This window comes from Rhodnius prolixus, unplaced genomic scaffold (assembly GCF_049639745.1).
Source record: "Rhodnius prolixus isolate KJV_2025 unplaced genomic scaffold, Rpr scaffold_12, whole genome shotgun sequence".
Taxonomy (NCBI): Eukaryota; Metazoa; Arthropoda; class Insecta; order Hemiptera; family Reduviidae; genus Rhodnius; species Rhodnius prolixus.
This window is the reverse complement of record NW_027411635.1, coordinates 17,570,380-17,586,735: the sequence shown is the minus strand read 5'-3', so window position 1 is coordinate 17,586,735 and position 16,356 is coordinate 17,570,380. Positions and strand designations below refer to the sequence as shown.

The following is a 16,356-nucleotide window of genomic DNA, read 5'->3' as shown; positions in this document are numbered from 1 at the left end:
ATCTTCTGAATAGAACATTTCCAAAACTGTAAATTGTAGAAAGCACTTAGTATTGATCCAGTGGCTAGGTAGTACGGTTGTATAAACACTAATCAAAAATTTGGTGATATTTCATCATAAGATTGTTCCAAACAGCGAATATAGCAAAAGTTTTTTATTTAAGTGATCTTCATTATTAAAAAAAAAAGATCTACATTTTTAATTGCGCGGCGGGTTGACAGTAGCGCCTTACAGCTCGCTGCCTAGTTGATCATGAAAATCTATTGGATAGTTCTGTACGAAACTTGATACGTAGTATACTAATTGCGAAGAAGTATTGAGAAAGTATCGAATCAAGGGAAAATTCGATTAAACATGGTTCAGATTCTGGTCTGGTGAATTGGGCTTCACTTTATAGCCCCAATTCAGGACAATTTATGGAATTGTCACCTATTAAAAATAAGGTTAATCTAAAGGGCTTCTGGTTTACCGAGATTAAAGGGCGAGGAATTATTAATTCCAAGGTCGTAATTTTCTCGGATAGTCAGGCTGCTCTACGGGCAATTAGTTCCTACCAGGTCAACTCAAGGCTGGTCTGGTACTGTCTGGGTGCCCTGAAGGAAATTAGTGACCAAAATAAGGTCTTTCTGGTTTGGGTACCTGGTCATTCAGGATATAAAGGAAACGAAATGGCAGATTTATTGGCCCGGGAAGGCTCTGCGGGACACTTCGTTGGCCCGGAGCCCTGTTTTGGGGTACCCGAAGTGTGTCAAGACTGTGGCCATTAATTTGTGGGTGCAGAGTAGGTCTCAGGAGTGGTGGCTCGCCACCACTGGACAGAGACAGGCGAAGGAGTTCATCAGAGGCTATTCGCCGAGGCTGACTGCAGAATTAATCCGTCAAGGCCGGGGGGGCTATAAGGATAATTGTAGGCTTATTAACTGGCCACTGCAGACTCAGAAAACACATGCATCGCATGGGCCTGGCAGATGACAGCCTTTGTAGGTTCTGCCAGGAAGAAGAGGAAACTGCACTGCACGTGTTGTGTCAGTGTGAGGGGCTTGTATGGCTAAGGATGTTACTTCTCGGGGAGGAAAAACCAAGGCCGGAGAGCTTTACCCAGGAGTTCACTCTCCAGAATTAAGAGTCTAATTAAACGGACGGGTCTGGAGGGTGAGCTCTAAAGTCGGGGAGCCACAATAGATCCAAAGGGGTCGCAGTGGCGTAGGCCTTGAGGCCGCCCTAATTTAATCTAATCTAATCTAAAGTAATCTAAATACTAAATTAAGTACTAAGTTAAAAAAGTAACTATATACTAAATTCCTAATTTGAAGAAAATCAGCTGACAAGTAGTGCCTCTAACTTCCTTTAAGTGAACTTTTATAATATTTAAGTGAACGAACTACTTAAAAGTTAGTAAACCACGGTACGAAAAAGATCCGTGAAATTGTTCACAGCAGATTTGTTTTATTATTTTGCTTATTTCACTGCCTGTTACCAAAATTACGCAAAATTTTTATTGCATCTTGAAAACCTGAACCATCGCTAGAAGTGTAATTGAGCTCCAAAATTTGGGAGGAAACGCTTAATAATACGTTTGATTTCATATATAGCATGAAACGGATTCAAGTGCATCCTGCTTGGAATGATAATCGTTTTATTGCTTTCAGTTACTAGGTAAGTATTATTTTATTTTATCTTTTTTAAGATAATAAAAAGGGTTATTTCCATATTGGTGTTCACTTTAGCAAGGCACTGGGCATAAGTTTTGTTTTACTTTAAAAGTAAATGAAAATATTTCTATTTAAAAAAAAAGTCTTAAATTTTGATGAGCAAGTTTAGATTAGGTTCTTAGCAAGGCAATGCTTTCTTTAGAAAGAGTCCTCAACATGAAAAGAAAGACGAATAGGTTTTTTTCACTTTAAGAAATGTTACTTTTAAAAAAAAGTTGGCATTTCTAAATCCATCACATTAATAATAATTGCCTTAATCTTAAGAAATACTATTACTAAAACTAAATTCTATTTTAAAGGTTTCAATTCTCAGTGGTAATGCTGTAGTTACTGTTGCTACCAAAACTAAGTTACCATTTTAATGTAATATTACGGATCTATCACTTGTAATAACTTTAACAGTATTAAATAAGTTCCCCTAATTGCGACAAAATCACAAATTAAAACAAAAAAACGAGCTAAAAAAATCATTCAATACACTATTTCTGGTTTTGGGCTGTTTTTGACCGAGTCCTTATTCTTGTTTCTACTGCGTAGAACTGCGAACTGTAAATTAAATTTACACTTTCTGTCGCTTTTCTATTTTTTGAAATTGTATTTATAGCATATGTGGGAGTATAGTATTTCTCAATTGAGTTTGTTATAATAGCATCCATGTAGAGAGTCTAGTATAGTTTCTATAGCAACTAGAAGGTGACAGATGTGTCTATTAAATCTCTAGTGGTTTTCAACCCAAATAGATTCGATATTACGAATTATAATTTGAATATGGGTGGCTACAATTTTTCTGTTGCCTGTTGCAATCAGATTATACGCTTCAAGTGGTTTAGAGATTGATTGTTGAGAAGAATACCTAACAGATTGGTGCATATCTTAATACAGATATCATTTTTTTTGCATACTTGCACTCTTTCAAGCATAGTCTAGTATAATTTCTGTCTTATCCTTTTATTTTTTTATTTTGAGGCGAGTTAAATAAAAATTTAAGGTCATCACTACCCGGTCTCAAGACAGTGTTATCTTATTGCAGACCGCACATATTGCATAAGTAGCTCTTAAAAAAGGGGCAAACCAAAGTACTGGCAGCTGGATTCGAACCCATCATTACCGCATCGAAATTCAGGGCGCTAACCGCTGAACTAATCCTTTGCCGACTAGCATATTATTTTTAAATGCTCATTATTTTTGTTCTATTAATGTCATGTCTTACTTATTTTTTGAATGAATTTTTCCAAAATGGATCTAACGTTTTTAAGTAAAATGTTACTTTCTACCACTTTATTTTCCCCCCCCCCCAAATTTTGCTCTGAGGGGGTTTTTCTGTGTAAAGTAAGCTTGAACACCTGACTAAAATTCAACAAGAATTATCTCTAATTACTTCAAATATTTAAATATTATTGATGTTTCTGTAAATAGAAATTCTGTTATCGTTTTCCAGAAGCTTTTGATGAAGAGCACCTGGTTTCCGAAATATAGAGCACCAAAACAAAATTTTTATTAAATCAAGACCTCCTCTGGCCATTGCTGAACATACTTCTTTTTGTAATTTACGTCCTAACAAAACCTGACTTTATAAAAGATACATTGTGAGTAGCACGTAAATTTTCTATTGTGATTATTACTAGGAGTTGGTTTTTCTCAATTTGCTACTAAATTTGCTCAGGAAAGGGGTGACCAAATAAAACAGTACAGATTTATAAAGCATCCTCAAGATAAGAGCGCTGGAAGCTGGTCTCAATGGCCACAGAAATGGCTATCACAATAAAGATCTCTCTGATGGAAAGTAACTATGTGTGATAGTTACAATCGTTGATATTATCTAGCAATTGCTGGGCAACTTTAATTTGTCAATAGTTTATTTTGATTACAAATTAAGATAATACGTAAAAACCTTTCTTTGAACTGTTTGGTGTATATAGTCTAAGGAGACAAGACAGCGGAGTCCATGGATGGTAACAGTGTGTGTGTGCGGAAGACTAGATCAATACCACAGCCTGGTGGGGTTGAGAGTACATGCGTTTTCAACATTCGCTATCTTGCAAGCCGTGGCAGACTCTACCCGTGCAACTCGCTAGTCTGTTCTAGCAACGGCCATTGCTAAACTCTACTTCTCCCACAATAAGTCCCTTCCATTTACTGTAATATTCCACTTGTGCATGGACCCGTCCTGTCTCATACCGACATAACAGCTGCCAACTCCCATCACCTAACAGCTTTTCAAACTAACTTCTTTACTAAACTATCTTTCGAATTCCAACAATTCGTACACAATTGTTTTGAATAAGGTAAAATATTAATGGTAACACTATGTTTATTATAACGTTAAGAGGTTACCTCTTCTTTTAACCAACCTCTATCTCTTTAAAACGCCTGTTACATGTGTGGCAGTTCGATGAAAAATCGGAAGAAAACACATTTAGAGAGGAAAACTACCTCGCTAGAAAGCCAAATGAAAAAAGAAAAAAAAGGAGATAAACTCTTATTTCTAAAAAGAGGACATGCAAAATGTGGTACCAACCTGTATTCGAGCTTCTGGTAAACCTATTTTCTCCGCTAACCGTTCACGAGCAAACACGTCCGGATAATGTGTCCTCTCAAATTCTGGAAAATAAATAAATAAAAATATTCAATCAACAGCAGTAACGTATGCAACAATCTTCTATTATGAACAGACAGACGACTTTTTCTAACTACAGTTTTCAAATTTCTAACTTCTTTTACCCTAATCCTTCTCAGGACTACCCCAAAAAATGGATTAATCTAGTATATTATTCGAATAACTGTTATGGATCTAAATAATTGGATTATAAATACAAACTTTAGGAAAAAATTGTATTAGACTTCCAGAAAATTTAAAAATGAATAGTCAAAAAAGTAATACTTTCCATTGACAGATGTTCTTCAAACAGTAAATTTTGGTAAGTATGTTTTAGCACTCGGAAGACCTTCAAGTAAATATTTCCTAACTTATAATTAAGTTTCATAAATTTAAAGTAAATATTTGGAGTAATTTTTCAGAGAATCTCTCCCCCACCCAAAATTTGGGAAATCCAGTTCACCGATTTTGACTAAAACTTAATTGTCGCGTTCTCTGTTGGCATTAATAGATATATCAAATTTCATAACGGTAGCCGAGTGGTTAGAAGTGAGGCTTGCAAAGCTAAGAAGTTTTGTGGTACTAGGTTCGATTCCCTCGGACTAGGCCTTGGATTTTATTTAATGGTTAATAAAAGAAATTTACAGTAAAGTATGTTTGCTAGTCAACCTCCGTCCACGACACCCTAATTTGGTAGTTGGACGTAAAGTCCGCCTGAAAAATTAGGCAATTACTTTACTTTACTTTTCCTAGATGAAGAACAAAATGTTTTATCTTCTGAAGATATCGCCAACTCAAGGAAAACCTGCAAGACCGATGGTTAATTTAGTTTGTTGCTAGACAAATTTAGCAATACTGAAAGCACTAAGTGATTCTATTAAATAAATGATGTTTAAAATTTCACTAATTTTATAATAAGAATGCGTTCCATGTTTCTGAATAGCGTAACCTGCAAGTTGAGAATTACTGGCACAAAGAAGCTTGTCAATATCAGACAGATATTGGCAATAATTGACTGATTACCCTTACCGTTCTCTGAACATCTAAAGATTCGCTACTTCCCCAAATCAGGTGTTAGCATTCGTTACTGGCTCTGGGAAAGTTAAGGAGATCACACGTTACCATTAAGAGTGTCATTTCCTAATAGAGAATCTACATAAAATGAAAGCCAACTAAGGCGCCACGGTAGCCGAGCGGTTAGAGGCGAGTCCTGCGAAGCTAATATGTATTGTGGTACTGGGTTCGATTCCCTGTCTAGGCCTTGGATTTTATTTAATGGTTAATATGAAAAATTTAATAGTAAAGTATGTTTGTTAATCGCCTCCGTCCGCTACACCTATGTTAATTTGGTAGTTGGACGTAAAGTCGGCCTGAAAAAATAGGCATTACTTTACTTGAAAGCCAACTAAATTTTATAAAACATTAGGGGACCTTTAAAAAATCAAATGAGCGTTTTATACCCCGGATTCTTCCCCTTAAATATAAACAGCGATTTCCAAAAATTGAATAAAATTTAAAAAAAAAAAAAAATTCTGAACATTAGTGGCTTTTTAGTGCAGAAAGATTGTGCAAATAAGATAATTGGTCATGAATTGTGCAACGTGGGGAACGATATTTGTACAGAGATGTTGTTGTTTTCCTTCCAGATCGCAGCATCCTACCTCATCTGTCCTCACAAGAGACCATTCTCTCCTCTTATTTATCATGTTCCTGGCCGACTTTCTTACTAGCAACTGTCAAAAAGATCGACCAGATTGTAGGTATTTTGTAGTACATTATACGAAGCGATTACGTGTTTTTTTACCAGATTTTATTGCAAATTTATGAATCTTTAACTGATTTTATAAAATACAAAATCTTGTCCGAATGGCGAAGTAAAGAATGGCGTTCAAATATTATTGTAAAAGTCGCAAATTTCGAACTTAAAAAATCTCATATATCTTCGAAATGCTAAATTTTAGTTTTCCTTCGATGTTATGTATTAGATCAGTATTAAAACAATGCTCCAAAAAATGCGTGACGTACCAGTTCCCCTTAAGTACATTGTTTAATTCTATTTATGAATCTGGTTAGAAATTTTTACATAATTATTTATTATTTTCAGTGATATTGCATAATAATGTGTCACTTAGTTCTATGCAATTTTTTGCAGGATTGTTTAGGTTCTCCCATTTTATTATGTCACGGTTAGTAACAATGGAACTCTCAATATCTTGGTGTTTTAATAAAGTAATGATAATTTATAAAATAAAGTAAATAAATAATAAATAATAAAACAATTATTTCGCATTCCTGCGACATACGCACTTTGCCTAACTGATTGAAATGTTCATTGCAGCTAAAGCTTCATTTTTATTGTGTTCATTTCATTTTTAATTTCTTCAAATTCAAAAATTGTGTGGCCAGACAGATAAATGCAATTATTTTCTTTTTGAAAATCAGTTTTAAGAGATATGATGTTAGACTTAACTTTAAAGTGCTCTTTTAATGTAACGCATGGTTCTAAAGAGTTTAAAATGTAAATAACAATATGTCTTTTAATTTCACGTTTCAAGAAAAAATATAAGTTAGAACCTCGAGAATTGTGATAATAGAAAGTCGTTTGAGTCCCGATATTTTGGAAATTAGAGTCTTTCAAATTGAGTCTTAATAGACAGCGAGATGAGACTAGTTGTCGGCCTCCTTTTTACATTCTTACCATAATAGAAAACAAGTTGTCTAGTTTGGCCCAGTATAATAGTACTGTGGGTGTCTAATATTTTAGGTAGGGCTCCTTAAAAATAGAAATATTTAAAAAGATATCTCCTTAAGGTACCTGAGTTTGGTAATTCTAGCCGGCAATATGGATGGATTGTGTAGACGTTGAAAAGAGGGTATCGATTTAAGGTAATCCCCCTACCTTTTTCTATTTTTTTTTTTTTTCTAGTTCAGAGCTCATCTTAGTGGAGCTGTCTCAACCCAACCTTGCCTTGCGGCGGTGCAAGTCAAAGGATCTGGTTACAGTCAGGAGTCCTGGACCTACAGCGCTGTCCCAAACAAATCCATTAACCATGTAGGTCGTAGTAGTTCGGACGCCAACACTTCTAATACCGGGACGCCGAAAACCATTCTACTTAAATAACTAATCACCTTCAAATTCAGTATGAGTACAATATTGGTTATAATTAGAATTATAATAATGTAGTTAGAAAAAGTCATGTTAGTACCAATTCCGAATCTTTCTGAATTTATGTTAATATTAGCCATATTAATTTTATAACTTTTTTTTAAGAGAGAACATTAGTTTTTAAAGAGACAACAGCGTTTTATTGCCGTCAAACTAGGTAAATATTACAGTAAACCGCCAGATTGATAAAAAAACTATTATAGAAACCAAAAGCTTGCCAATTTCAGTCAAAATTTTGTTGATTCATTTTTTGGCAACACTTCAGACCACCGTACCCATACACAAACCTTTAATGCTAAAAATTTAAATAACTTGTTAATAAGTATAAGCTCCTGAAGATGACCTAGCCTCTAAGCTTGACAAAAAAAATTGTGACTGAAATAAGCAGTTTCCTTCTAGACACCAAAATAATATGAAACATTAATTTAAATTAGTACACTAACCTTTTTCTAATGAATCTATTTGCTCATTAGTAAATGATGTTCTATTCCTTTGTAGCTTCCTTTTCAACCTTAATCTAAGTTGGGAGTCTTCATCAGCCGAAGAATTGTGTTCCGAATTGATATCAGATCCGGTTTCCTGGCTCATTTCACCTGGATGAACAGAAAGAAATTTATGGTTTTTATCCTTACAACTAAAAGTTAAAAGATTTGTTGAGAATTATGCGCATAATTTTATAAAGGTTCTCCTAAATACTTCTTTTTTTTTAAACAATAATCAAAAAAAGTAATCGCCTATTTTTTCAGGCGGGGCTTAACGTCCAACTACCATTTACTAGGTGTCGTGGACGGAGGCGACTAGCAAACGTACTTTACTATGTCTCATTTAACCATTAAATAAAATCCAAGGCCTAGACAACGGGAATCGAACCCAGTACCACAATCAAAATTAGCATTTACATTTTTATTATTATTTTATCTACCACGGAAACATTTTTCATTTGTTTATATTTTCAAATTTATTTGAGTTAATTTTTTTTGGGTGTGTATGGTCTGTTTCTTGTGGGGAACCCGGATGGATAAAATGCCTAGGGCCTCATAATAGGCTAATGTTGGGCCTTTTTTTTTTTTTTAAAAAAAAATACTGATTAAAACTCCAAAATCCTTTAAAAAAGAAGCATTTATTAGCAGTTACTAATGTCGGATTTTGAGTGATCGGGAGGTGAGGAGAAGATAGATATGTTTGGTGATTCTTGCTGGAACGCCCATTTCATTCATTTTATCCACAAGTACAGAAATACAAACATTATTGTAGGCGTTAGTTAAATCCACATTCGCTACCAGCATGTACTTGTTTTCGGAGTAGCAGTTTTGAATGTCTGATACAAAGCAGGAAATCGCATCAAGAGTGCTGCGCTTTTTCCTAAAGCCATTTAGAAATTGTGGGATTTTGCTATTTGATTCTATCCAACACCCTAGTCTAGCTTTAATGAGGCGCTCAAAAGTCTTACCAACACAAGATGACAAGGCAATGGGATGGTAAGAATCAGGATGTGTAGGATCTTTGTTAAGTTTTAGAAGCGGCACCACTATCTGATTACTCCATTCCTCTATACGCTTCTCTTGTATCCAAACATCATTAAGTATTCTCAACATAGCTTTCTTGCCGTTTTCTGACAGATTGGACAACATAGGGTAGTGGATGTTGTCCTCTCCGGGGAAGGTGTTTGAGTTGGATTTAAGAGCCAGAAGGTGCTCATTGAAAGAGAATGGTTCATTCAATTTATGATGTGTGTAATTATGTTAAATATTTTCTTGACTTTCTGGTGCTGAGGGATGATGTTGAACTGGATTATTCGCCTATTTTTTCAGGCGGGACTTAACGTCCAACTACTATTTACTAGGTGTCGTGGACGGAGGCGACTAGCAAACGTACCTTACTATTTCTCATTTAACCATTAAATAAAATCCAAGGCCTAGACAACGGGAATCGAACCCAGTACCACAATACATATGAGCTTTGCAGGTCTTGTTGAACTGGATTATTTTTTGAAGAAAAGAAAATATTATACAGTATCTTCTTACACCTTATATCCCAACCGCAGCTAAGTTATGCGCCTATCAGCAGGTAAGTCTGTTTGAATGATTAAGAGGCCTCTTAAATTAATATAATAGTATAAAAAAAGAGGCAGGCAATAGAATATAATAATTTTAATATCCAGCTACTGATTTCTACTTCATTCGATAGAGGAAGATGCAGCATTCGAGTTGGGAGATGCAGCTGGGTAGGCTAAGATCTATATTCCTATGGATGAAAGGTACCGCGCTCTATCTTTTCAAAAAAGAAATAACAAAAAAAAAATTGTTTGTTTACAATAGAAATAAACAAAACAAAAAAGAAAAATATATATACAGTATAAAACTGTAGGGTAGAGAGCATTGTCTGGCAGGCGGCCAGTGAAATGGGGGCTACTGTCTGTAAGATAGCGGATCTGGACGAGCTGTCAAGACGAAATTACCTCCTCTACAGTGACTGACACAGGACCAAAAACTCTACCTAGCCTTCCAGGCCTAAGTGTTGTAACTTGCCTTCTATCCAGCGTGCTTATTATGCCTACAATGAAAGGTTCTTTATTTAAAACATTACTAGGCCCTATGTGCGAATCTCTCACCATCCACTCTTAGCTGTAAACCATCCTGATACTACCTTGCCGTATCTAGAAAAGGAAAACATTACTAGTTTTTAAGTAAAAGGCCTATTTCTATTTTTTTCCCCAACCTGGGGTACGCGAAAAATAATCAATAATGGTGGACATAAAAAATTAAATCATAGAAACGTTTTTACCAATAATACATAAAAATTATTTTAATTAATAATATTATACAGTAAAGTTGTTAATATGTACAGTAATAAGGTTGGTCTGTCTCGAGATATACGAGAAAATATAACAGTACATTTAACAGGATTTAAATTGTCTTTCATGGAGTATTTTCCCAAAACCCGAAAACACAAATGATAATTGATAACTATGTAAAAATCTGCTTAAAGAGACTTGATTGTAATGAGTAAGCTCTATCCAAGTAACATTAAATTTAATTGGTACTTAACAGGTAGTTGAATGTTTAATTTAGAAGATTTGGGCACAAATACAGGGTGTATACGGAGGAGTGGTAGAAACTTCGGGAGGTGATTCAGCAGCTCAAATGCAACAAAAAATATTCTATTCACTTTGGCCCGATTCTCAATAGTGTCCAAGATATTTGCATTTTTAACTTTTCCGTCGATATTCGCGTTTTTCGCCATAAAAACGGCCGTAACTTTTCAATCCTTTATCCTACAACAAATCTGCTTATTCCAAACGAAAGAGTATTAAATTTCCTATAAAGCTGCTAGATGATGTACTACCAAGAGGTAGGCGAGCCAAAATTAAGGTTGGGAAACGCTGGTGTAGGCGATAGTTTTCATTAGGAGCAGTGGTAAGGTCACCTCAGCCTTCATAGAAAGGAATAACAATTGCAGAGAACTACATAGTTATAACGGAAAGTGCCAATCTGTAGCGAAAATTCATTGCACTGGTGTCCCATGTGGAGATTGTGTATTCGAATTCTGGTTGGGGCTTTTTTTTTAGACTAGGTAGGGTTACCATATATTTTTTACGCCAAACCGGCGTAATTTTGCTATTACAAATTATTAATATTATTGAGTGTCACAAAACTAAACGTATATCGTAAAAAATCACAAAAAATGTAGGTATTAAATATAAAAATATAATAAAATGCACTTACATATTAATAGTAGTAATATTGTATATTATTTACTTGTACAAGAGTATTTTTCAGAAGATTGTACTTTTTTTAGAAAGTTTTCGTCATTTCTAATTAAATCATAAAATTTACTACATTTCAAATTTAGATTAGTTTTACAAAATAATAAGGCACCAACGTTACACTCGAGCAAACGATTTCTTTATATTAAATCTTTTTTTTTACCTTTAAAAACCGGGACACATTTAACAACCTGCTGGGACACTGGGACAAGTGCTTAAAATCGGGACAGTCCCGGCCAAACCGGGACGTATGGTAACCCTAAGACTAGGTCTTGTGGGACCACAATGCACTGAATATGTGTAATGTCCCAGACGCCCAAGATGCGGATGCATCTTATTAAAAATATTATTAAGATAAATTAAATATAATTCCAAGCCGTTTCAGCAAGATGTGCGCTCCTATGAAGCTCTGATTCGTATGTATTGTATTTCTCTTGAAATGCTCGCAGCATTTATAATATATTAATCTAACAAATCAATATTGGAATCATTTCCCCCGGGGATTTCTGGGTAAAATGAATGTGGGAGACCCAGTGAGCTAGTGTGGGTATATATCAGAGTGATATTCTGGTAGAATAAAAATGCGAGTTGTGTTTTAAAAATTTAAGATAGAGGGAGTGGAGCAGAAATTGCAGGTAGGCAAACCTCCCCAGTGATTCTAAATTGAGCTGCAGATAGCGAGAGCAAAAATCAAGCAAAAGTAGCTCTGCCTTTTGTGAATGTGAGTGTGATTATTTTTTTTATTTTTCATTTTTTTTTTTTATTTCACATCGTATTGTTGGCTGGGGCTTTGCTAAATTAGACAGCGACCCTCTCAAAGAAGGCACAACAAAGTAATAACTCCACTCATCCCCGCGCCACCGACCGTTACTTCTTGCCATCACGCTCCGTTGGACTACTCCTTGGATTGCACAGAAATTGATAACTCTCGTCTCCCCAGTTTATCGCACTAGCACGGGGGATGAAGAGGGGGGCATTTATTGGGCCGAGCTTCTTGCTGTTTTTGCCCGTTGATTTCTATTGTTATTTCCTGTACCTTAGCGTTTCATACTGAGACGTACCCTGAGCTGAGTCTGTCTCAATCTATTCTTTATCCCCCCCCACAGCCACAATTCATCATTTTTCGTTTATTTTTCTAATTCGAGCTGGCACTGTGGCGCTGTTGAGTTGGATGCGACTGGCCAGGCAACTATATCTTGCTACTCCATTTTCAATTTCAATTCCCTTTCAACCTCTTTAATTTTCTTTTTTCGTTGAAATGACAATGGATTCAATGTGGGTTTCATCAGGAATTAAAGTAAGCAGCGTAGTTAGTTTTACTTGAAACTGATATCTTCAAAATTTGCCTGGAAGCTTTTTTTCGGGGGACTCCTGTCCAATTAGAAAGGACTAAGAGCGGTTGCTCCAACTAGAGTATGCGACAACAGAACTCTGGGTCATGGGTACCACAGGCTCACTGACAATTTAAAAATATGCAACGTTTCCCTTGAATAGTCTTTTTATTACTTTTCAGAAATATGGAATTGGATTAACTCTTTATAAATAAAACAATATTCTCTATTATGATGGTATTGGTTTTTTCTCGACCGTTGTTGATGGATGATTTTTTGGGGAATATCGAGGTGCAGTCATCAATAAATACAACTTTTTGACTTTATACCAACGTTTCGGTAAATTTTACTACCTTCTTCAGGGTCTGTAGCTCTACATTAAACTTCACAAACTTTTTTATAATTTAAGTCTTTCCAAATTATATTTATCTATCTATTTAATTTTATGTTTTAGAAATATTTTTTATTTTTTTGGTTTTCAATTTTATCTCTATATTAGTGTAATATTCCTTTTATACAGACCCTGAAGAAGGTAGTAAAAATTACCGAAACGTTGGTATAAAGCCAAAAAGTTGTTTCTATTGATGACCGCACCTCGATATTCACCAAAAATCATTCTCTATTATCCTAAATCGAAATCTATTGCTGTTATTTTACATAGCCAACCTCGGTGACATCATTCCCTAATTGGAAACAAACAGTAACAAAAAATAGAACACCCAAATTACTTTTAGATAGTAAATTAGATTAAAAAGCGTACGCCAATTTTTTTGAGTTAAGGCACCTATTAGTAGTCTTGTTTGTTTAGATTTTAAGAATGAGGAAAAAGCCACCTGGGCCAAGTAAGAAGAAATAATGAACAACGAACGATGAATGGATGTAATACTTTGTCATGACCGACTTTTAGGAGGCGGCTATAAGGTCGGATATATAAAAATTGGTATGCTAGTGCGTTGGTAGAGAAAAGCTGAGTATGGTTTTTCCAGAAGTTCCTTGAAAAACCTCCCAAAAAGTAAATTTTCTGGTGTAGGGTTTCAAGTTAAACTGTGGAAAACTAAATGAAAAGAGATTTAGTAAAGTGGTATTTTCTTTTTGATGCAATTTCAGAGCCATATTGATAGCTAAACTGAAAATTGGTGCTTTTTTTTCAATTTTTCGTTCGTTGAATAAGGGAAAGTAATAAAATTTTCTATTTCACTTACTGTAAAGCGGCTTAATTTTGGACAACTAACTCACTTTCGCTACAAACGTTCAGGACAAAGTGAATTCCGGTAAACTGGTCTACAAGACTACTATTTCCTTTACTCTCACGTGACTCGAAACTGACTGGGCCTAACAAACTCCTCCTTTACAAAGTGAGTCATCAGGCCGATGTTACTCTATGCCTGGAGCCTGGACTTGTAGTAGTAACATCAAGAAACTCCAGGCGAACACAGAACAAATTTCGTCAGACTCGCGTCAGACTCTCCTCGGACGCACTAATCATTGACTCACTCCACGGAAACTGCATCCATTATCCCTGGTACACTCCTATATCCAAAATCATGTGCTCAAACTCCTTTCCATCCTAGACGGTCATCCTAATCCACTGTGCCTCGATATAACCACCTACAGAAACAATAGGATTCACTATATCCTACTATTTCCACTAGCTGCAGGTTTATACATCCATTTTTGCCTGCATTATCTATCCTTCCCATCCTACGTAACGAAGGATGTAATGTAACATTGACACTTAATGTTTGTATTTAATTAATGTTTTTATAATAAATTTTATTTATCTTATGTCTTATCTAACTGTAAAACGGAGATTCGCGTAAAAGGAACATTTTTGTATAAAATAGTTTCTAGTGATTGGAATATCACCAATTGTCCGCTTACTAGAGATTGGAGTTAAGTGAAATGGTTAAATCTCTTGTTTGCATCATGTTAATCACAAAAAGTGACAGTGATGAAATAAAATTGAAAAGAAAAAAAAAAAAGACGAAGAAAAATAAACAGTGTTTACAAAGTTTATGATGTGGCAGCAAACAGTTGTGGGGTTTGGAAAAGCAAAACTAAATAGGGTACAACCATATGTCAGATGAGCTAGTTGAGACCCCTCGCTATGCTCACATTGGGCTGACCAGCGCTGCGAGAGCATGCTGCTATTCTTCAGCAAATATTTGGTCATGTTTTATCCAGCTCTTAATATGAGCCAAACAAGTCCCAGCTAATTGTCTGTCTATATGTCATGAATTTGACGTCATGTGTGAGTGTATGTACACAAAGGAAGTGATCGCTATTGGATGTCTTTACTTTTGTTTGGAGTAGCTAAAACCTGAAGCAAGCTGTGACTTAGTGTATCAAACTGGGGACTACTTTGTCCTAATGCCTGGAAAAATTATACGATATATTATCGTGTTGAAAGATATCGAAAATACAAGATAAGTTGGAAATTTTACTTTAAAAAATAATAACTGAACAGACGTTACGGACTACTTAAGGAGACTCCTTGGACCGAAATCCTCCATGAACGTACAAAACAAACTTACACTTTACAAAACACTATTACGACCAATATGGAACAGAATTGTGGGGCTCCGCTAAAACCATCCAACATCCAACCTATCCAATCTTTCCAGTCTAAAGCCCCTCCGCCGAATCGTTAACGCACCATTCTATGTAACTCCAACCGCAGCCTCCATCATGATCTCAATATTCCGTATGTAAATGAAGTTAATCCACACCCGATTCCTGAAATTTCCACAGCAAACTCTCTGTAATCACCCAAATCCTCTGGCTCAATCACTATCCATCCTTACAATCCTCCACGTCGCTTAAAGTGGGAGATCCCCAGTTCGAATCCCCCTGTATAGCTAAAAACGAAATGTTAGTAGTAAAGATTGTGCTTCCGCCCCGTCCATGTCACCTAAATTTTAGACATTAAGCCTCGCCTGATAAAATTAGATGAAAACTACTTTATACTTGCTGGTCGTAATGTACAACACCTCGTCTAAGGTAAGAAAAACACGTTGATGAGGGAATTGTGAAGTGTGAGTTCTACATTTCTGCTCTATGAAAACAGAATAGAAATTCACGACTACAAAAATAAAATGCTTTAGTGCGTAGAAGTAAATCTCAAAATTTTGGAAAAGATCATGTTTTATAATAAACTAAAAACGTTTTGGTGGGCCAAACAGAATGAAATTTGAGAATTAAGCATGCTTTGGGTGGAAAAAATGATGCTTTACTTTAGACAGTTGACAGTTTTTTAAGCAATTACTTTGAATACATTTTTTACGTAGTACTTACCAGTTTTGTGCGGTTCATCGTGGCCTAGATGCAGCGCAGTAGCCGCCAAATGGTGTCCCGTAGGTGGAGTATGCGCCGGCGGATACCAAGGCCAGCAACCCGCCTGGCCGTTAAACATCCTAAGCTTATCGTAGACGGACTCCGTCTGCCCGGGTACAGCTGCAGCTCCGCCAGCGGCCGCTGCTTGTTGCTCTTTCTGTGCTGCCAGATTCCTCAGCACTCGGTTAATGGACGAAACCTGTAACACACATACAAAAAATGTTGATTGAATATTTTGTGTTTTAAATCCACAATATCTAGCTTTGGAAGCTGATTATAGAATTAAACAGATAATTTGGCAAGCTTATGAATATATTTTTCGCGAAATGATTTAAAAAACATGATTTCAGGGTTTTCTTTTTTAATATAACTTGTTCAAATTGATGGATTTCATTTGTTTGTTTAAAGTAGCTGTAAATATTTAATTGAGAAGGGCTAGATAAGTAAAAACC

General features: G+C 35.6%; 1 protein-coding gene across 3 annotated transcripts in view; it reads right to left on the bottom strand.

Annotated features, from left to right (window-relative positions):
- Nucleotides 1–16,356, bottom strand: part of toy (paired box 6 protein twin of eyeless) — a 135,188-nt gene that overhangs the window by 23,205 nt on the left and 95,627 nt on the right. For all 3 annotated transcript variants that reach the window (XM_074143245.1, XM_074143247.1, XM_074143246.1), the window contains 3 exons: nucleotides 15,866–16,103; nucleotides 7,918–8,067; nucleotides 4,231–4,313 (listed from right to left, as the gene is read on the bottom strand). In XM_074143245.1, coding sequence (XP_073999346.1) covers nucleotides 4,231–4,313; nucleotides 7,918–8,067; nucleotides 15,866–16,103 — 471 coding nt within the window. The remainder of the gene's footprint in view (nucleotides 1–4,230; nucleotides 4,314–7,917; nucleotides 8,068–15,865; nucleotides 16,104–16,356) is intronic.